Source organism: Cervus canadensis, chromosome 8, assembly GCF_019320065.1.
Source record: "Cervus canadensis isolate Bull #8, Minnesota chromosome 8, ASM1932006v1, whole genome shotgun sequence".
Taxonomy (NCBI): domain Eukaryota; kingdom Metazoa; phylum Chordata; class Mammalia; order Artiodactyla; family Cervidae; genus Cervus; species Cervus canadensis.
The window spans coordinates 12,162,931-12,184,984 of record NC_057393.1 but is presented as its reverse complement, the minus strand read 5'-3'; the positions used below and the strand labels follow the sequence as shown (position 1 = coordinate 12,184,984).

The following is a 22,054-nucleotide window of genomic DNA, read 5'->3' as shown; positions in this document are numbered from 1 at the left end:
AAACTGTAAGTTCAGCTAGAGAACCTATTTCTTTCTTTCTTTTTTTTTTTTTCATTCCTTACTCCTAAAAGCACATCAATCTGTTCTGCTTGAAGATGGACTGAATTTCCCAGATGACAGGGCCCTTGGGTGTCATTCTCAGGACGACCATCTCATTCCAGGCAGAGAGAAAACCTGTCTGGGATGACCTGGGGAGGCAGATCACCTGTTGGGAGCGGGGGAGATCAAGTGTTTACTGTTTCTGATGAGGTTCAGCTGTGTGCTTCGGTTGGAAGCAACCAATGTCACCCTAAGACCCAGAAAGGAAAAATGGGGGCATTCAACCACAGTGAAGGGACAATGAGAATCTGGAGGACTGCCCAAGTGGTCATGCCAGGAGAGGGGGGTCAGCAAGGCGACAATGTGAATGGGTTTCACCCAGAACAGAACTGGCTGATGTCCTGTTATCCCAGCGCAATGATTCAACTCACTGCCTTTCTCAAGTGTCCTGGTTTGATTGATAAATCATAGAGTCATAGTCAACAGCAGGGAGTTTTGCAAATGGAATGTCTGAGTTGGAAGGCTCTCAAGTAAGAGTCTAGTTGCTTTGTTTGTATAAACAGAAGTTTAAGGTTTGGCAAATATGCTGGAGAAGGTCTGGCAGCAGCAGATGGCAGGAACAGTGAGCAGAAAGTAACCATGCCTGACCTTGGGCTTTGCTGGGGGCAGGGGTGGGGGGAACTTGGGCTGGCTAGGACCACCTGGGACCGTTGGACTTCACTCACAGACTCTAGCCCAAGAGGGAGCTTCCAAAGACAGCATTTCCATTCCATCCTCTGGTTAAAGTCTCAAGCCCAGAGTTAAGAAGTCTAGCAAGGGGTAGGCACTAAGAAGAAAGGGTTTCACCCAATGGGCTGTGAGAAGAGCGAACTTCCCCCACCCTCCATCATCAGCAGGGGCCGGGTGCCACCTTCCCATTCAGCACCACCTTGCATCGCCATGGGGACCCTGAACAGTCTCCCGATTTTCTTTCTTCCTGGTTGAGATCTTGTTTCTGTCAGAATGAACTGCTTATCTGTGTTGCATGAAATGTCACAGATTGTGGGCAAAACCAGGACAAACCCAAACCTCAGAAATAAGAGCCCTCTGATGATACTCACACGCAACTCCCCGAATCTTTAGAGGCTGCGATGAATTTTCTTTTCCCAGCACTGAACTTATTCTCTAGAAATATTTAACCCAAGAGGCATCTGACAGACAAGCCCCCAGTGGCTTGAGCATGCCAGATCAACTCATTCTTGAGCTGATTCACCAAGTGAAGCCGTGGACCCGAGTGACCCACCCACGGAGGGAGGGTGAAGACGTCAAAGAGAAGATGTGGCTGTGAAGTTTCACCTGGAGGCCTCACATGAAGTTTAATCAAGCCGTAAAATACTCAAGATGTCCAGTGTGTAAGGACTATTTCACTTTTGTGTGTGAGACAGAACTAAAACTTCAAAGCTATTTGTCTTTTTATCTAAGATTAGCCATCATGCAAAACTTACTGGTCAAGCAGATAATAAAATACACAGATCCTATGGAAGGGTTTTTGTACATTTCAGTCCTTGCAGATAACAAAGCCATTATGCACCCTGCATGGTCCTGAGAGTGAGTTCCTTCGGTTCTGAAAGCTGCCAGTCCTGCTAGTGCCTGGAGGGCTCATGTGTTATAAATTCTCGAAGCTCTTTTAGCTGCAGTCTGGGCATCTGGTGATTCTTCATCCTCTTCCTCGGTCCGCTTGTGTTTTAAGAACAAGTCAGACTTTAAGAAGCGGCTGTAACTGTCATACTTCATGAGGTTGAAGATCTAAGGGGAAAAGGAAAATTATAAATCATTGAATATTTATTAAATACCTATCATGTGCTGGGGCTTTGCAGGTGGTACAGTGGCAAAGAACCCTCCTGCCAATGCAGGAAACACGGGTTTGATCCCTGGGTCGGGAAGATCCCGTGGAGGAGGAAATGGCAATCCACTCCAGTATTCTTGCCTGGAAAATTCTATGGACAGAGGAGCCTGCAGGGGCGACAGTCCATGGGGCGACAAAGAGTTGGACACGAATGAGCGACTGAGCAGGGGCATGATCATGTGCCAAGGAATGCACATGCATGCCAAACACCCAAGGAAAGCTGAAGTAAGTCTTGCGGTAGACCAGGCAGGTTTCCTGGATGTTTGGGGTCATTATGAAATTATCTCAATGGAATATAAGAGCTTAAAGAGTCACACGAGCAAATCTATATTTTTCACAGAAGTCTAGATTCACACAGCATTGATGCATACCCTTGGATCAAGAGGTACTTTAAGAATCACCACTTTAAAAAAAAAAATAGAATCACCACTGTATTCAGGTTAGATAATACAGGGATGTGGGTCTCCGGGAACTTGAGGTAGAAGAGAAGCCATATCTGTAGAGACGATGAAGTAAAGGCCACTATCATAGACGATGCTAATATTTAGGCCCCCAGAAGTCTGGCAACCAAGGTCTTACACAAACCTATTATTACGCCAAGAAACAAAATGGGGCTTATTCAGTGCAGGGCAGAGAAGTGGAATGACAAGCTCAGGGAGGAGGGGCTTTGGGAACAGGCTCTAATTAAAGAAAATAGCAGTCAGCTGCAGGATGCAGACACCTGCTCGCTCACACAGGCCCAGGAGAGCATCTCTGGGAAAGAAGTCATTCTAATACATACTTGCCAGGTGCGAGGGGAGGACCCCTGATGGATTAGAGGAGTGCCACCTGCTGCACCCCAAGTTCGCAAAGAGTTTCCCCCCTTCTCAGCCAGAGTCCCTGTTCCCAACATCCTCCTCCCCCAATGCCTCCTCATGCTTTGCTACAGTCCTCCCTTGCCCTGCCAAGGGGTGGGAACAGGGGGAAACAAAAGGGAAGCACCTTCAGGCTATCGAGGGACAGTCTCTTATTTTGAGAAGTTTCTCTCTGTCTCAGACCTTCCCACTGGACTTTCAGGACATTGTGCAGACTGAGAATTCACACCACGCAACCTGGCACCTTCACTGACTGCACCACCATGGCCTCGACAAACAGAAAGCTCCAGGGGCGTCTAGAAAGACGCTCGTTGCCAGGCAGGGTCACCAAGTGGGCGGTAAAACATCTTTTAAACCCACCCTCTCACCACAGGCACATAAACTATGCCGCAAATGAAACGCCTGATGGTGTCCACGGACTCGGAACATCTGGCCGGGGGCTGGGAGAGCTGGAACTTGGCCTTGACACCTTCGTTTTCCCAAGACAGCTCCAAACATGGGAGAACTGCCTACATCGTTTTGCTCTCAGCCGAGTTTGGACTTCGGGTTTTCCTAAAACTCTTGAGCTGCTGCTTGCCCTTCTGGGAGTGCCCTTCCAGTTCGGTCAACCTGCTCAGAGACAGCATGCTCCAAAGGCCCCCGCCTTGCGCCTCTCCAGAGTGGGCATCTATTTTGTAGCAATCTTGTCATCTTAGACTGCTTCGATAAGGTTTGGAGAAAGTATTCATTAAAGCCAAAAACCTCCCAGAAAATACAAAAGTCACAGGCGGGGGTGAGACAGGAGAGGAGAAATGCCAGTATCATGTCGCGCAGGTGTGTTACCATCCCTCATCACGACCTGCATCATTCAGCCCTTCCAGGCACAAGAACCTCCAAAGGGGACTTTGAGACGCTCATCCAGTTCACCGTTTGAAATGATGCTTGAAGTGTGACTAATGAAACCAGGCTCTTGAGTGCCCCCGACCTGGGGAACCAAGCCCCCACCCCCTCCTCCCAACCAGGCCCGCAGCAGATGGGACCCAGCACCACCAGCAGGATGCGGTTCGACCCAAGTGTCTCGTCTGAGTCTCCGCGTGTGGGAGTGGTGCATCCTGTTTGCCTGCTGCGGCTCTTCGAGAAAAGAAGAAGAAAGGCCGGGGCTGGAGGCGCCCGGCCCGAGGTGGTGGGGGAGTGGGGCGGGGAGGTGGTTCCAGCAGGAGGGCTCAGCCTCCCGGAGATGCTCAGTTCCCCCTTCGGCACACCTGGAGCCAGCAAGCTCGGGAGGAAGGGGCTATAAACTATTTAACAAGAGTGCACGGACCACTCCCTGCCGTGGGCGGGTGTGAGATACCCATGGAGGCCCTCAAGCTGGGGTTTCCCTCTTCAGGAGTCCTCGCCAGTCTCCTGGTGCCACCGAGTCACCGGGTAGCAGCTGGAGGCATCAGACCGGGACAGATCTGAAGAAGGAAAGGGATGTGGTTACCAAGAGCCTCATTTTCTGGGGCTAGGAGCTGCCTGGCACCTCTGACGGGGTCTTCACTGCCACCAGCAAAAGGTCTCCTGGGCACTGGCCTTGGGGCTCATGGCAATAGGCAGCTCCAACCCAGGGCCCCTCGTGGGTCCTCAGCAATGATGACTTTGAGAATGTCCTAAAAATTTCTTGCAAGAAAGTGGCCAAAGACCAGTTACCTTCAGCCTTCATCACAGGGCAAATGGTCATGTCGGAGGTTCACCCAGTGAATGAATGGGGCCCATCCACTGAGCAACGACAGAAGGGCTGGTGAAACAATTCAAGGTGTACCAATCCCAGTAAGAATGCCTTCAAACCACATGCCAGGCAACGCATGGAGCATCCTCTCTAATCTTCACTGAACCCCTGAGGACCCCGAGTACACAAGGGAAAGAACTGGGCCAAGGTTTGTTGCTTTGCGCCCGTGGCTGGTATATTGTCAGCTCGGCTGCCATGTCAAGTACCAACGACTGGGTGACATGAAAAGCAGGAATTTCCTTTCTCGGGACTCTGAAGGCTGGAAGTCCAAGATCAAGGTGACAGCAGGGCTGGTTTCTCTCGAGGATTCTGTCCTTGGCTTGTAGGTGGCCGTCTTCCCCAGGGTCTTCATCTGGTCTCTCCTCTGTGTGTTTCTATGTCCTAATCACCTCTCCTTATAAGGACACTGGTCAGATTGAATTAGGACCCACCCCAAGGACCTCATTTAATCACCTCTTTGAAGACCCCCATCTCCAACTAGTCACACTCTGAGGTCCTGGGGCTTGGGAGTCTGACATCTGAATTTGAGGGGAGACACAATTCAGCCTGTGACAGTGAGCGAAAGAGATCGGCAGGATGCAAACACTGGCCGTCCAGCTCTCGAGCCCACACGCCTACCTCCAGGCCATCCCACCACTCCTATGGCAGAGTGAGAGATGGTCACTAAAAACGGAGATTGTGAAAAGAGTTTAACGTGGAAAAATGAACATGAGTGTCAAGTGACTAAACACCGAATGTTCAAAGTTCACTAAAACTGAAAACAATGACCCCAAATACATTCTCTAATGTGTTAGCTTGTGTATTTAAGTGGGAAATAAACATCCCCAAAGGTCAGTGTAGGAGGTTGAACAGTGTGTCCCCCAAATTGACTTCCACCCGGAACCTCAGTATGTGACTTTATTTAGGAATAGGGTTAGCTGAGGCTTTCAGGATGACGTCATCCTGGCTTAGAGTGGGCCCTAAATCCAAGGGGGCTTTCTTTGTGGCTCAGACAGTAAAGCATTTGCCTCCAGTGCAAGAGACCCGGGTTCAGTCCCTGGATCAGGAAGATCCATGGGAGGAGGGCAGGGCAACCCACTCCAGTATCCTTGGCCTGGAGAATCCCATGGACAGAGGAGCCTGGCGGGCTATAGTCCATGGGGTCGCAAAGAGTCAGACACAACTGAGCAACTTTTCATTTCACTAAATCCAAGGAGTGATGTCCTTAAAAGAAAAAGAGAGAGAGCACACAGAGAGACATACAATCAGAAGAAGCTCAAGTAAAGACAGAGGCTGGAGGGATGCAACTATAAGCCAGGGACACCAAAGATTGTCAGGAGCTGGAAGAGAGAAGGATAGGATCTCCCCTCCAACTTTCAGAGACAACACGGCCCTGCCTGATACTCAGGTTTCAGACTTCTGGCCTCCTGAGCTATGAGAGAAAAAAAAAACACCACTTGTTTTCTTAAGCCACTTAGTTTGCAATCATCTGTTACGACAGCTCTTGGAAATGAACACAGGTAAATTATTGACGTCACCTCACTCCTGCTTGAGCGCAGAAAATGAGACAGCCCTTAGGGGTTCCAGAAGGCTCCACAAGACCAGGACTCTCTGATGGGAGAACTAGACTCACCAGGGCTGGACTGCGGTCATCAGCCCGACCACGCACCTCAAGTTGTCTGCAGGGAAGCGAAGGAAGAAGGTGGAGACCCAGGTGGGCTGGGACTGTGGGCAGCGGACCATAGACCAAGGGAGCAGAGCTCTAACGCACACAGACAGCCCTTCGGGGAGACAGGCAGCCGATGGAGCAGAAAACCCAAGTTGGCAGCAAAGTTGCATTTCTACCTTTTTTTTTTGCCAACACAGCTGTGTCCGTGCAGGTTTCAGATTTCAGCAGCCCCACATCTGGGAGCTACATGCCAGGACTGTAAATCACTTAGTGTCTTGGCCTTGGGATCCAACCCTTAGTCTGCCAGAGGTGGGACTCACAGTGAAAACCAAGAAGGGAGGCTTCCTGCCACGAGGTCCCCCAACTCAAGGTTGATACACAGCAAGGCACCCCACCCTCCCCAGGCCCCAGACAGCGCAACTAATTAGGATTTGCCTTTCTGTGATGGAAAATACCCACGAGGGGCTCTGATTTGAGACTGTTTTGTCTGCTGCTCTGGAAAGGATTCCCTCACAGACACATACTCAGTCGTGTAGAGAATGAGATGCTTAACCAGTTTTGAGGGCCCCTCCGTGGAGGCTTCATCCCTGTCTCAATCAAGTACATTGCAAGGCTAATAAATCTTCTAACCCATCTTAGAAGACAAGACGGCAGTCCAGTGGTTTGCACTCTGCATTTCCACTGCAAGGGGCATGAGTTCCATCCCTGATCTGGTGGGGAGCTGAGATCCCGCATGCCATGTGACATGGTCCCCCCAAAAAAAACAACAAAAAACACAAGGACATTAAAGACCTAAACTAAACATATACACTGCAAAGCCTTCCACGAATGTAATTTCAACTGGATACCAAGAGGAAAAAACATGAAACCTTTCCTGCAACAGAAAATTTTATTAATGGGATTTCATATTTGCTTCAAGCACTTGATTTAGTTTTGATGTGAAAATGACTGAAAAGGTATACAAGTGTCCACAAACTGCAGTTCTAGAATGTAATTGCACATGCAGACTGCAGACACACTTTCACACCACGCAAGCAGATGCAAAGCATGAAGAGAGCCAGTCCCCATGCAAGGATCAGCTGGGTGCTGTAGAGGCTCCTGGCGCAGGGGCACTGATGGGGACACCCCCACCCCTGGGTCAAAGACCACCTTCTCCTCTGTGATGGGGGTATGGGAGAGAAGGCCCGAGGGCAGCTGGCGGAGAGCGGGAGAGATGACGAAGCTGGGTCGGCCCTGGTCCCAGAGCTCCAGGGAAGGCCACAGAGAAGGTTCCATCACCTGGGTGTTGCTCCTGCTTCTGGAACGGGCCCCCCTAGAGGTGGACCACGTGCCAGGGTGAGGTCAGAACTCCAGAGAGAGGCCGAACACGGATGGAGGCAGTGGCCCCTGAAAGTGGAATCCCCTCGCAAGCCCATGGGTCTGGTGCTATCACACTGTTAGGGGCTGGGGGATGGAGGAGGTGGCCATCCACTTGTTCCTGAAGTCCCTAATCCTCAAATCCAAAGCTGAATGACACACCTTCTGTGTGGGGTGGAGGTATTTTATCCTTGCCTTTTGCCATCACGGAGAGAGTTCAGGGCTATACTGGTACCTTTCCCCCGCCTTCTTCCCTTAAACACTATTTTTAAGTTGTAAAAAAAAAAGTATTTCAAATGCTGTCCTTCCTGCCCCACCCTCAGAAGCCAAAGGGCTGTGGCAAACGCCAGGATCCAACGCTCCTTGCATTTGAGTGGAAACCCACAAACTGCTCTTTCTGGCTGTGCCCGTTGGAACATGCCATTTTCTGGACTGGGCTCGATCTTCGGGAGCAAAGGTCAGCTGGCGCCAAGACTGAGGCACCCAGGAATCCCTGCTTCAGCCACCATCGCAGCCTTGCAGAGATGAGGGACTGGGAGAGGGAGTGGACCCCGGGAGGCGAGGCAGCCCCTCCGCCTCCTCTGGGTCCTCACCAGCTGCTCCAGCCCTTCTTACCGAGGTCGACGAAGGAAGCGAATCTTACTTCTTGGGGTCTGGGAAAGTTCACAGAAACGACACTGCTGAAAAAAAGAACAGGTCTGCTGCTTGGTTCCTTTCTCTGTCAAGGATGTGGCTGGGAGCGTCGACATCTCACTGAAGTCTTTCAATTTTTCTTTTTTTTTTTAAACATCAGAGGTTGAGGACTTCCTTTTCAGTGGAAAAAACCTGCCTCCGCTCTGTCCTCCCCAGACGAGACTTAGCATGCCTCAACCCTGAAGCCTGGATGAGGGCCTCCTGTAAAGCCTCAAAATCTGCAGTAAGTGTAGGCATTGGGGTTCCTACGATTTGTTGAAGGAGAAAGAGCACCCCTGCCCCCTCGAACCTGCAGCCCTCTCTTTCATGGTCCCATGAGCAAGGACCTTCCCTCTTCTCCAATCTCCTTGCTGTTCCAGGGAACCCATCATTCTACACTGTGGAATTCAACCCAGAAGCTTCAGAGCAAGACCAGCGTGTAAACAGGTACCCAGAAACTTGTGGAGCAGAATCCTGTTCTAAATCTTTCATCTGCCACAACCTCAAGTCACTGAGCAGATTTCAAAGCACTCCATTTTCAAACGTTCAGGGTTTGGAGGGATACACAGCATGAGGCAGAAAGTGAGAGTGAAGAGGCAGCAACTGGGGGATTTTAGCCTTTCACGTCATCTTCTGGATGGTGTCATTTTCTCCTCTTAATCTTAACAATGCATGTAGTAATTTTACAATTGTTGTTCAGTCGCTCAGTCGTGTCCAGCTCTTTGCAACCTCATGGACTGCAGCACGCCAGGCTTCCCTGTCCTTTACTATCTCTCTGAATTTGCCCAAACTCATATCCATCGAGTCAATGATACCACTCGACCATCTCATCCTCTGTCGCCCTCTTCTAACCCTAACCCTAACCTTTCCCAGCATCAGGGTCTTTTCCAATGAGTCAGCTCCTGCATTTTTTTTTTGCAATGAAAAATAACTTAAAAAATTAACTTGTCCAGGGGACTTCCCTGGTGTTCCAGTGGTTAAGACTCCAAGCTTCCACTACAGGGGGCATGGGTTTGATCCCTGGTTGGGGAACTCAGATTCCGGATGCTGTGTGGGGTGCAGCCAAAAACAAAATTGACTTGTCCAGAATCCTGGGCGGGCCAGTAACAGGATGTGCTCGTGGCTGGCGGTGGCTTCGCGGGTTCCTCTGCTGGCCTGCCCCGCTGGAGCTCCGGCCGAGTGGGTGAGCAGGACGCCTGGCTGTCAGGGCCAGCACAGGCAGGAGCCATCACTTCTCGTACAAAGAAAAGCACGTTAGGCTGCTGTGACCAATTTGGTCTCTTTAGGTTGTAGGTGATTCTCAGTGCCTCAGTGACTGCTGGGAATGTTCTAGAATTAGCCAGGGCTGGAGGTACAGGAGAGGACAACTGAGCAAGGAAGGCCAAGGGGGAGAAAAGAGAAGAAGGTAAGCGCATTGATTGGTCTTTGAATGCCAAAGACCATGCCGCCGTACCAGCCCCCAGGAAGGGAAGAAGGCGGCAGAAACCAGAAAGAGAACAGTGGGAACAAACACCATGGCTTCCCATGGAGCTTGGGCCTCACAGGACAGCTGTGTGGCAGGCAGAGTTCAGCTGAACCAGAAGCGCTCGGTGCTTGCCCCTTTTCCCCTCTTCCAGCTCTGGGAGCTCGGGCTAGCCAGGTCACCTCCCCCTCTAGGGAACTTTCTCCCGTAAACTGAGGTGCCAGGTCCCACCTTCCCCAAGACCGCTTGAGAGTCAAATGAGACGCACACACAGAGGCACTGTGTAAACTGAAGAAGTGCAGCCTGAATGTTTTCCCAGGACTCACTAAAGTGTAGAGAGCCATATACATTATTTGCTGCTTTTTTAAAAAAAGGTGGGGCCCTGAGGCTCAGTGAGGGTAAGCCACATGAATTCTGCTACATTTCTGAAAGCCGCATTAAGCCAGGATTTCTGCTTCCCTGGTGGCTCAGATGGCAAAGAATCCCCCTGCAATGCAGGAGATGCAGGTTCGATCCCTTGGTTGGGAAGATCCTCTGGAGAAGGAAATGAGTACCCACTCCAGTATTCTTGTCTGGAGAATACCATGGACAGAGGAGCCTGGCAGGCTACAGTCCATGTGGTTGCACAGAGTCGGTCATGACGGAGCGACTAATACTTTCAATACTTTTCTCCACCTCAGCACCATTGACATTTTGGACCGGATACATCTGCATCGGGGGTGGGGGGTGCATCCTGGCACCGTTAGGAGCACACCCACTCCGCTTGCGACGACCAAAACTGTCTCCAGACACTGCCCATTCCCCAGAGGGGCCAAACCGCCCCCGGTTGAGAACTGCATGAAAGCAATTTAAAGGACATACGCACAGCTAACACTTATAGAGTTAACACTTATGGACTGCACACCAGCCTCTGCACTAGGTCAGCACGTCACAGACACGAGTGCATTTCATCCTCAGAACTGCCTTATCATAACCCGCATTTCACAAACGAGGAAACTGAAGCTCAGAGAAGGGTGGCATCTTGCCCAAAGTTTCACAGCTGCTAAATGCTCATGTCAAAGAAAAGAGAGACACGTTGGGTCTAAGGGTACAAGGTTGTGGCCATCAGGGAGCGACTTTTTAACACCTGGTCCTTGAAGGCTTGTGGACTGCCTTGCGGAGGAGCCTGGAGAGGCAGCCATGTTTGCCGAGAGCTCCGTGTTACTGATGAGGCCACAGAAGTCACGCCAGGAAGCAGGACCCAGTTGGCGGGGGGAGGATGGAGGCCATCCTGGATCATAAGCCCCCACTTCCCCTCCTGCCTAACCTAACATACAGTGATGATGACATGAGTGTGAACTCAGCGTCCAGGAAGTGATGGGCAGGGAGTGGGGAGCGAGGGGGCAGGGAGTCAGGCCATTTGGTACAGAGATGAACCATGGTCAGGAGACTGTGGGTGTACAACTGACTTTCTAGCAGCAGAGATGGCTCTGCACTGAGGCATCTGCATTCCCTTGCCACCCACCTGCCCCCCATCCCAATGAAGGAAGGAAGCAGCTGGCATCAGGGGTCAGAGCCAAGGGGCCTGGCTTTCAAGAGAACCAAACCTTATAAGCCCAGCTGGCACATAAATAGTCACCAGTTTGAAATTAAACTGGTTCCCTCAGGGCCTAAACCCAGCCAGCCCCTCCCAACTTGGCTTCTTCTATCTCTCTCCTTCCCCTCCAGCCACACTGACCTCTCCCAACACACCCACTGGATTCCTGCCCCAGGGCCTTTGCATGTGCCACTGGCTCTTGCTGGAAGGTCCTGCCCCCGTCTTCTCACCTGGCTCCCCCTTCTGCCACTCGGATCTTCAAGCAGTACTCCCTGATCACTCGACCCCTTTCGGTCACTCCTAGCCCATTGCCTGTTGTATTTCCTATCCTCATGGTTAGTCAGATGCCGATTTCCTCACTGCACTCACAGTTCCAAGCACAGTCCCTGGTACATAGTAGGCCCCCTCCACCAATATTAATAGCATAAAGGAATGAAAGAAAAAACAACTTCACACACCAGCAAACCAACTAGAACCAAAACAGACCTCCCAGGGGAAATTTTTTTTTTTAACATGAACCATTTTTAAAGTCTTTATTGCACTTGTTACAATATTGCTTCTGGGTTTTTTTTTTGTTGTTGTTGTTTTAATAGTTTGGTTTTTTGGTCCCTAGGCATGTGAGATCCTAGCTCCCTGACCAGGGATCAAACCTGCACCCCTTGCTTTGGAAGGTGAAGTCTTAACCACTGCACCACCAGGGAAGTCCCCCAGGGGAATTTTGAAGATTAAAAAGTGGCTGCAGTGAGTTGCGATTCATTGAAGAAATCAACTCTGTGTAAGATCACCTCCTCCCGCTTCCAGTTTCCTGAAACTTAACTTTGTCCAACAACAGCCTGTGACCATAGGCTGAAGTTCCAAGGATGCTCCTAGTACTACCCTTGCCTCTCCTGGCCTTACCAGCACGTGCTCGGCAACACAACTGGGCCCCATCAGCAGAGCAAAATTAAATCAGAGGACAATCTCTCCAATGACGAATTTTCTAGAGAACAAAGTTTTAAGCCTCCAAACTTCTCTTAAGATATCATTTTAATAAGTATGCAATTCTTATTAAAACATCTAACACACTCTACAGTGACTATGCTGACCACAATGTAAGTTTTGCCTGACATTTTAGGGTCATTAGGATCACTAACTGCACCACTATCCTACAGTACTGGGATGCCCCCAGTGTGGTGTGTGGGACTGTGGTCCCCCACACTTGGTGGTTCCCAATCACTGTGCTATGGTTTTCTGTTTTTAGTATCATGTTTCTGCCTCCTCCTTGGCTGTTAGCCATTGCTTCTTGCAGCTCCTCACTCCACAGCCTCTACCAGCACTTCAAATAGGCTGTGAACTGAAAAACCAAAATGTGTTAGAACTGTGTGTAAACCAAGAATCAGTAGGACCTGAGCAAAGACCCAAGAAGCTCTCATTTAAATGAGATTCATGGACATCAGGTCATCTCATCTGATGCTCAGGGAAGATTTTTCCCGTCCTTCTAGGTTTCAGCTGTGCCCCCAAGTCCACGCTGCCCTAATAGCAGCCTCCAGGGCTTGGAGCATTGTCCAGCACAGGTAGGGGTTAAGGCTCCCTAAAGCTTTCCTGGTGAGCTGGTGCTGAAAGCAGCCCGCTCAGACAGCTCAGCCATAAAGCCAAGTGGTGCTGAATGAAGTCAAGGCTTCCCTAGTAGCTCAGTTGGTAAAGACTCTGCCTGCAATGCAGGAGACCTGGGTTCGATCCCTGGGTCAGGAAGATCCCCTGTAGAAGGAAATGGCAACCCACTCCAGTACTCTCTTGCCTGGAGAATTCCATGGACAGAGGAGCCTGGCTGAATGAAGTCAGAGCCACGGAGAAGGGTTTTTAAGTTATCTAAAGTCTTGTGGTTCCAAACATGCTCGCCTCTGCTTCACTCTCCTTAGGAAAACAGGGCTCTCGTGGGGGCCTTTGGGGGGCAAAGAACCACAAACCGTGCTGATCATGCACTTCGATGGTTACCAGCAAGGCCCCTGAGAGACAGTTTTCTGAAGCGAAACAGAACCCAGAGGCCTTCACAGGGACTCACTATGGAATCAACTCAGATTCCAAGTACCCTGTGCTATGCTCAGTTGCTCAGCCATGTCCCACTCTTTGTGACCCTTTGGGCTGTAGCCCACCAAGCTCCTCTCTCCATGGGATTTCCCAGGCAACAATACTGGAGCGGGTGGCCATATTCTCCTCCAGGGGGTCTTCTCAACCCAGGGATTGAACCTGCGTCTCCTGCAGCTCTGGATTCCTTACCGTTGAGCCACTGGGGAAGCCCCTCCAAGTATCTTGTTTCCATCCAGTTATGCCCAAGGAAGACAGTTAGCACCTCTATTTCCCCCTCAAGTAAATGACTTTCAACAACAGGATATAAAAGTACTTTCTTTACAGGAAATAGTTTGAACTGCATTGTGCCACGTTTGTTAGATGTGTGTACACATACATACTTATAGAAAAAAATGATGGAAAGTCTAGACATCAGCTGTTACTTAGTGATTTGCTCCAAGTATAAAATTACAAATTTTTTTGATTTTTATGTTTTGGTTTCCCAAGTTTCTTTGGTTGAGTACATATAATTTTTCTAGTTAGGCAGATGAAAGATTTTTGTAACAAAAATTATTTTTTAAATGTTTTTGGGACTTGTCTACTGGTCCAGGGACTAAGACTCCAGGTTTCCACTGGAGGTGGGCATGGGTTCAATCCATGGGCAGGGAACTAAGATCCCACATGCTGCATGGTGAGGCCAAAAAACAAGATTAAATTAAAATATTTTTGTCACTTAAAAACATCATCCTTGGTCCCTTGTATTTCCTCCCTCCTGCACCAGCTAAACCTCCCGAGATCTGAATCCAGTGGGGGTGCCCTGGTCACAACAGTCCAGCTCCTTTTTGAGACGTGTCGCAGGCCTAACTCTCACAGGAGAGCAGCGTCTTTGGGAGACGGAGGTGACAGCAGCCCTCCTCATTCCTCGCAGCCCTGGAAAAGGGCTGTATTCACATGTAATCTCTCTGCTCCAACTCCTGGGGCTTTGAGGAGCTGTGAGGGGCCGTGAGAGTCCAGAGTACAGTCTTATTTTTTTCGCTTTGGCCACACCTCACGCCATGTGGGACCTTCCCGACCAGGGATCGGACGTGAGCCCCGTGCGGTGCAAGCGCTGAGTCTTAACCATTGCGCTGCCAGGGAAGCCCCCAGAGTGCCGTCTTGGAAGGCAGGTGCATCGGCCTCCAGCATGTCCTAGACCTGTGGCACTCTGTGTAACAAACCATGTAGTCCTCCTGAACCTTGCTTTCCCCATCATCAAAATGGGAGTACAACTCCTCACTGGAGATTAAATACGTGCCAAGGGGGCACAGAAGGGCACCCCTGAAGCGTGGATATTGTTCTTATGGAGAACCTAGAACACAGGGGTGTCAGTGCAGGGTCTCACCCTGGCTTCCCTTCACAGTACCCTAGGAAGCTTGTAAATGATTCTGAGGTCTGGGTGAAGCGGAGACCTCTGTGTGGCTACAGCCACAAGCACTGCCTTTAACCCTGCCTTCCCTTCCCTCCACAAGCCCATGTCCACGGCATCCCTCCCATCTGCTCAACATCACCACCTCCAGGAGGCCCTCAAAAAGTTTCCCATGCTAACTACAGAGTCCCTTCGACACCCAAATTTGAGGTTGAACTCATGTGGAATTTGCATTTGCTACTGTATCAACTGGAAAACATTCTCAAGTTAATTCTCATATTTATAATTTCTACCTGTCTATTTGTTTTCTATCTGATGTTGAGCAGATGAAGCCTTCTGGATGCTGGGACATGCTCTGAGCTCTGTGCACACTCCAGCTGATCAAAAAAAAAAAAAAAAAAAAAAGGCCAACTGATGCTGTGGACCAGTGGTTTCCAAAGTGTAGTCTCAGAACCTACAGCATCAACATCACCTGGGGGTTTGCAAGGAGAGCAAGGTCTCAACCCACCTGGAAACCATCAAGTCTGCTCGTTAACTCTGGGGGTGGAGCCCAGTTTCTCTTTTATAGAGCCCTCCAGGTGGCTCTGCACTTGCTCATGTTGGAGGATTGCTAAATTAAGCTAAGAGCTAGTCTCCACCTGTGTGCCAAAGAAGGCCTTTGCTTCCCCAGTAAGAACAGGGCCAGCAGAAGTTAGCAATTTGTCAGTGTTCCATGGTCCACGGGTGTGTATATAAGGTTTCACAAGAACAGAACCTGCTATGAATAGTCACATCTGCAAACACATATCCGAAAAAAACCTCTGCAAGTACAGTTTCAGCCTGTTGCCTATTTTATTGCTGGCATTCCTTATATGACAATTGGCCAGAAAACTAGAGTTTATCCCTTAGAGGTCCATTTTTTAAACCTAACTTCTCCTGCATTAAGTGGACTACATTGACAAAGTGGACCACAGGCCAACTGAAGCAGGTGGTGAAGTTTGGATATTGTTACAAAAGCCTCAGGTTCCCTGCCACTTCGGGTCTTGTGCTTGCTCTTCTAGACTTATCTGGCTGCTCCCACCTTTAGCAGTTATCACATGTTGCTTCCTCAGTGTGGGTACCTCAAACAGCTCCAGCCTCCCTTCTAATCTGGTTGAGAAGACTGATAACCCTGCTTGGTCAAACTGTGAGTAGACCAAGAGTAAAGAGGCCTGAGGGCGGAGCCGATGGGTCAAATCCTGGGCCTGGCAGGCCAGCTTGTCTCTTTCACCAACCACGCCCCCTCCACATGCCTCAGGCCACCTAGATGGATGGGACTACTTCTAAGGTGTTCAGTATTTAGTTTTAACTGAATTCTTCCAAAGGAGGAGGGGGGCAGAAATGTCAGTTTTGCCATCAAGGGGCAGCTGGGGAAGTCAGGTTACCTGGTCCTGGAGCTTCTGGAACATCAGTGGATGCGGTTCCTCCAGGATCTTCTCATTGAGGCGGGACTGGCCCTCGACGTTGACTTGGGACGAGGCCTTGCTGGACAGAAAGGTCATGTAGATCTCCTTTGCCTTTTCCTGCATCTGCGGGGAGACACGGGGAGCCTGTCTGTTACCTGTGAGCACAGCCCTTGCCAGCCGGAGCCCAGAAGGAACCACTGCTGGGAGAGCCCTGGGGCATCTGGCTGTGGCTCCAGAGCTAAGCTGAATGGGGGGATCAGGGGGGTGGGGGGGCTCATGGTCACCCTGCCCCTTCCCCTTCCCTTCAATGCATCTGTGGCCACATCTCCTGCTTCAAAATCTACACTATTCATTCCGAAATGAGGACAGAAATAATCCCAGCCCAGAGTGTGGGACATTGAGTATCATTCACGACCATCCTGTGAATTCTCCAAATTAAGGCCTCAGGAGAAAATTTTGTTGTTGCTTAGTCACTCAGTCGTGTCCAATTCTTTGTGACCCCATGGACTGTAGCCAGCCAGGCTCCTCTGTCCATGGGACTTCCCAGGCAAGAATACTGGAGGGGGTTGCCGTTTCCTTCTCCAGGGCATCTTCCCAACCCAAGGATTGAATCTGCATCTCCTGCATTAGCAGGCAGATTCTTTACCACTGAGCCACCAGGGAAGCCCCATGAGAACATTATTCAGCCATAAAAAGGAATGAAGGACTGACACATTCTGCAGGATCAATGAGCCCTGAAAGCATTATGCTCAGTGAAGGAAGCCAGACGTGAAAGGCTACATGTTACATGATTCTACTCATATGAAATATTTAGAATAGGCAACTCCACAGAGACAGAGAGATAAGTGGTTGGCTCGGGGAGGGGGGAACAGGGAGTGACTGCTTAACGAGTAAGGGCTTTGTTTGCAGTGATAAACAAGTTCCAGAACTAGACAGTGGTGACAGTTGTATAATACTGTAAATGTATCCAATGCCACTGAACTTTAAAATGGTTAAGATGGTGAACATGAGAGCCCTAAAGATGGTTAGTGTGGTAAAAAGTGTGTCTATTTTACCATGGGTGTGCTCAGTCATCAGTCGTGTCCAGCTATTTGCAACCTTATAGACTGTATCCCACCAGGCTCCTTTGTCCACGGGATTATCCTGGCAAGAATACTGGAGTGGGTTGCCATTTCCTTCTCCAGGGGATCTCCCCGACCCAGAGACTGAATCTGCATCTCCTGCATTGGCAGGCGGATTCTTTACCACCGGGGAAGCCCCATGAGAACATTATTCAGCCATAAAAAAAGAATGACGGACTGACACATTCTGCAGCAACATTGATGAGCCCTGAAAGCATTATGTCAGTGAAGGAAATCAGACATGAAAGGCTACATGTTACATGATTCTTTTCTATTCATATGAAATATTTAGAATAGGCAACTCCACAGAGACAGATAGATAAGTGGTCGGCTCGCGGAGGGGGAAATGGGAAGAACCACCCAAGAAGCCACAGATTCTTTACAGCCATTGGCAGGCAGATTCTTTACCACTGAGCCACCAGGGAAGCCCTTTTTATTTTACCACAATACCAAAATAATCAAATTAAACAATGAACACATATCCCAGCCAGTGATCAAGCCCCTACTAAGTGCCAAACACATGCTAGGCATTTTATGACTATGGTCCAATTTCCTTAATCCCTTAGGAGTCCAGCAAAGTGCCATCTTCCTGTTACTGCCACGTCCCTGATGAGGAGGCCAGGAGGGGTGATGTGGCTTATCCAGGGAGCCTGCAGGGAGACATGGGACCATCTGACTCCCAAGCCTTGCATTTCTGCTCAGTTTCACACCTGTGACATACATTATCCACCCTCTCCCTGCCCCCAGTGATGCAGTGTCAGCCCTGCAGGACTGGGGGTTGTTTTCACAGAACTAGAGATGAGCATTAGCAAGAGATAGAACACTGCTGCCTGCCCTGAACCCCAAGTGCAGTTGGCCAGAAGGCATCAGCCCTAAAAGGCACTGCCCTGGGAGGGCTTGTCAGCAGGGTCGGGAAAGGTGTGCACACCTGCACTTAGGCGTCACCAAAACCCAACAGTGACTGCTGCAGGAATGTGTTGTTCAGTCGCTCAGTCATGTCTGACTCTTTGCAACCCCATGGACTGCAGCACGCCAGACTTCCTTGTCCGTCACCAACTCCCGGAGCTTGCTCAAACTCATGTCCATCGAGTGGGTGATGCCATCCAACCATCTCATCCTCTGTCGTCCCCTTCTTCTCCCGCCTTCAATCCTTCCCAGCTTCAGGGTCTTTTCCAATGATGGCAAACACTTTGTCTCACAAACAGCAGGCCTCCAGGCGAGGGTCCCGCAGGACATCCCCTGAGGGCTCTCTGCTCTCTGACATCCTGTGCTTATCCCTCACAAAGCTGTTTCTCCAAACATTAGAGCCCACCCTACAGAGGAAACCAGACAATAAAAACCTCTGAAATGGAGCTACGGAACTATGATTTGCACAGGAAACCAGGGGCTTCTCAGGGTCTACGTAGAAAACTCCACTCTCTCTAGATAGCCCACCTGGGGTCCTGCATGCTGCAGGGCTTGGCTTAGGGAACCCCAGGCTCTGAAAACCCTTTGGGCTCATAGAGACCACCGGAAGGCTTCAATACTTAGTGCTGAAAGGAGGAGAAAAGCAATCCTTTCACTTCTTTTGGTTCCTGGGACTAGTAGACAAAAGATCCTACGAGATGGAGGTCTGACCCATCTCCCGTCACCGAGAGAGAAAACCTTGGGGAGAAGTGCGGGAAGACCACCCAGGTGGGAGCCTTAAGGAAATGTGGCTGTTGCAAGGGACAGGCCGGGAAACCATCGAGGAGACCCAGGGGGCCAGTACATGGGGGCCGCCCACCCCTCCAAAACCCACTTATTTCAGGAAGCTCTGAGCCTCCCTCCCACCACCCCCATTCTGTCAGAAAGGAACGTTTTTGGAAAACCACTTCCTGTTTTAACGATAATTCATAAAAGCAGACTTTTAACCAGTCAGATTAGCAAACTCCATGTAGGGCCCTAGAAGAAGAAATAGCTTTAGGCCTCCCCTCCCCCTTGAACATTCACTCACACACACGCACACACATTTTCCAGATGGATCCAGGCTGTCTTGGGTGGTTCTAAAAAGAAGAAGTGTAATGAGTAGCTTGAGGCTTAGAGGTGGGGGTGACAGGGGGTGGGGGAGGACAGGAAGCAGGTTTTGGGGGGACGCCTATAGGTGTACAGGCCTCGGGACTCTCAGCCCCTCTCAGCTCGGTGTCCACAACCACCCCGAGCATCTGTCGGAAAAGAGTGCAGGGTCCCCGAGGCGCCCGGACGTGGACCACCCTCATCTCTGGCTGATGGCTCAGGGTGACAGCTTCATGGGCAGAGCTTATCTGGCCGGGGTAGGAAGCATGACTGAGAAGGGAAACCCTGAGACTGCCAACCACAAGCTGGTCACAGGAAGGCCTGGTGTCCACGCTGAGGACGCGTAACAAAAAAGAAGAAGCAGGTCTCTCAAGTTATTTGGGGATATTTTCCAGAGTGTGGTTAACCCTATTCTAGTTCCTGTCGGGACAGGGTGAGAATATCCCCCACTGGTGGGGGCCCCCAGGGTTTCGGACTCTGGGTGTGATGTGGAAGGATGTCTGGCCTCTCTCCTCCAGCTGTTCCAGCCTCCACCAGAGCACCCGCGCCACCGTGGACAGCAGCCACGCCCGGCTCCCAACCCTGCCCCAGAAGGTGCTGGAAAAGGATTGCCCCTGGGTGCAGGCGATGACTCCCGGCATCAACCTGAGGACCCCCTGTTAGAAGCCGTGTGTAGCCAGGTTTGCCTCCAGACACAGACCCCAGCCCCTCTGCCCGGAGCCTTCCTCCCAGCCTGGCAGCGCGTCAGCCAAGAGCAACACCCAGCAGTAGTCAGCACTCAAACTCGGCTCCCAGCAAGTGCATGTTTAGGAGAAGCAAACTCACTTGAGCCTCATCAGCCCCAGAAAGAGAAATCGACCCAGAACAAAGGCAAAGGCATTCGCAGGCCAGAGTGCGGACGAGCACTGCTCTCTATGTTCTGGCTTCTCTCTCATTAGTAAGTGTGCTTTAACTTCATCCACTGGGAGAAATAAAAGCTTTTACTCCACGTGCCCCTGTAGTTAATGATTTCTCACTGAAACATCTCAAAAGAAAGAAATGCATTTTCTGTCTCCACTTTCTCCCTTCCACCTGCTCCCCCGTCCCTGGCTCCTGTCCTCCCACCAACACCCTTCTTCTGGACCTCTCTCCAGGCCCCCACCCTGCTCACCCCCATTGCCCTCTCGGGATTCTCCAATACCTTGCTGCTTCTGTCTCCTTTGCCAGCTCCTGTCCCTCTGTCCCCCCCAACCCTGCAAATTCTGGGGTTTCCTGAGTTTGGCCCTAGGCTGACCACTTTCCTAACCACATGATCTCCCAAGATTCCAGCCCATTCCTCTGCCCCAAGCAACTTACCATGCAGATAACTCGTGTCTAGAATTGTGGGCTTAGATATCCCACAGACATCTCACACCTAACACCGAGAAAAGGAGCAGTCCCAGCCTGGGGGGAGTCCCCCTGTATCCACTCCAGGAACCTGGGGGTGGTGATCCCCTAACACCCCACTCATCCCTGCACCCTGCCTGTCCCTGAGTCCTGCTCACCTGGCCTGCGTCAGCCCCTCCCCTGCTCTTCCCATCACTCTGCCAGAGACGGACAAAGGGGCAGGACACATAAGGAAAGGCAAGGATCAAGCCACACACCACCTGGGTTACTGTCAGCTTCAGAAAGAGAATGAGGCAAGGAAAAGGTCAAGTGAATGATTTGAGATTACTTCTGAGAAGGGGTTCAGGAAATGGAAAGCAGTTGGAGGAACAGTGAATGACACTGCAGACAGCAGCAGAAAGAAACCTAGGCCCTGCAAGCTTGTGGGGGGTGGGGGCGTGCAAAGTAGCATCCCGAAATGGCAGGAACTCAAGGGTATCTGGGAACCCAGGCGGGAGGGATGAAGGGGGCAGCAGGAAAAAGCCGTTAGACCCCCAGGTTCTAATCCCCAGCCCTGGGCAGTCATCTCCTCCCTCCCCACCCACCTACCACCCCCACCCACAGCCTGGAGTTTTCTTCTCTTGAAGACAAAGGTAGGAGGGAAAGGAAGAGATACCAAACTGAATACAAGGGTTAACTGAAAATCCGCACACAGACACACAGCAAACTTCTCCCCACCCAGCTCATTGGAAATATGTTTAGTTTATAAGCCTATCAGGCTTGACACCACCAGGATGAGGGCCCCAGTCTATAGAAAACAGAAGCAGAAGAAATTCCATAGAAAGATTTAAAGATAAAGTTGAAATCTCCAAAAGAAAATGTAGGAACTGAAAGGCACAAAGATGAAAAACTAGGAAGGAAAGAAGAGAAAATTAAAGACTCAGTCCAGGGGAGGAAGGCCATCATTGGGAAAGAAACCAGAGAAAACGGAAGGAAAGAAGTTTCAAAAAAAAATAATGATAATAAAAATACGAGAACATTTCCCAGAACTACAAATTTCCAGATGAAAAGGCTCCAGAAAATGTCCCACACAGTGAATGAGCCTCACCCCCCTCCAAAGCCTCTGACTGTACAGCTTGAGAATACTGGTGATGAAAAGAGGGTATTATGTTATTCTGGAGAGAAAAAGCAAAGAAAACGAAACAGGTTACATGTAACGTACTGATTTGTAACAAAAATGGAAGATAATGGGACAATGGCTTCAAAGTTCTGAATGAGTTTTAACCTGGAATTCAATTTTATGCCCTGTTGGATTATCCATGAAGCAGGAGAATGGGAAAACAATTAACATTTTCACTCGATAAGATCTTCAAAGGTCTACCTGCCGTGTGCCCTTTCTTAAGAAGTTATGACTGGGCTTGCTCCATTAAGATGAGGAAGT

At 50.2% G+C, this 22,054-nt stretch overlaps 1 protein-coding gene across 3 annotated transcripts in view; it reads right to left on the bottom strand.

The window, feature by feature from the left end:
- Window positions 1–1,361: 1,361 nt before the first annotated feature.
- The window catches only part of RGS10 (regulator of G protein signaling 10), a 41,164-nt gene continuing 20,471 nt past the window's right edge, over window positions 1,362–22,054 (bottom strand). For all 3 annotated transcript variants that reach the window (XM_043476374.1, XM_043476373.1, XM_043476376.1), the window contains 2 exons: window positions 16,094–16,237; window positions 1,362–1,824 (listed from right to left, as the gene is read on the bottom strand). In XM_043476374.1, coding sequence (XP_043332309.1) covers window positions 1,678–1,824; window positions 16,094–16,237 — 291 coding nt within the window. In that variant the 3' untranslated portion in view covers window positions 1,362–1,677. The remainder of the gene's footprint in view (window positions 1,825–16,093; window positions 16,238–22,054) is intronic.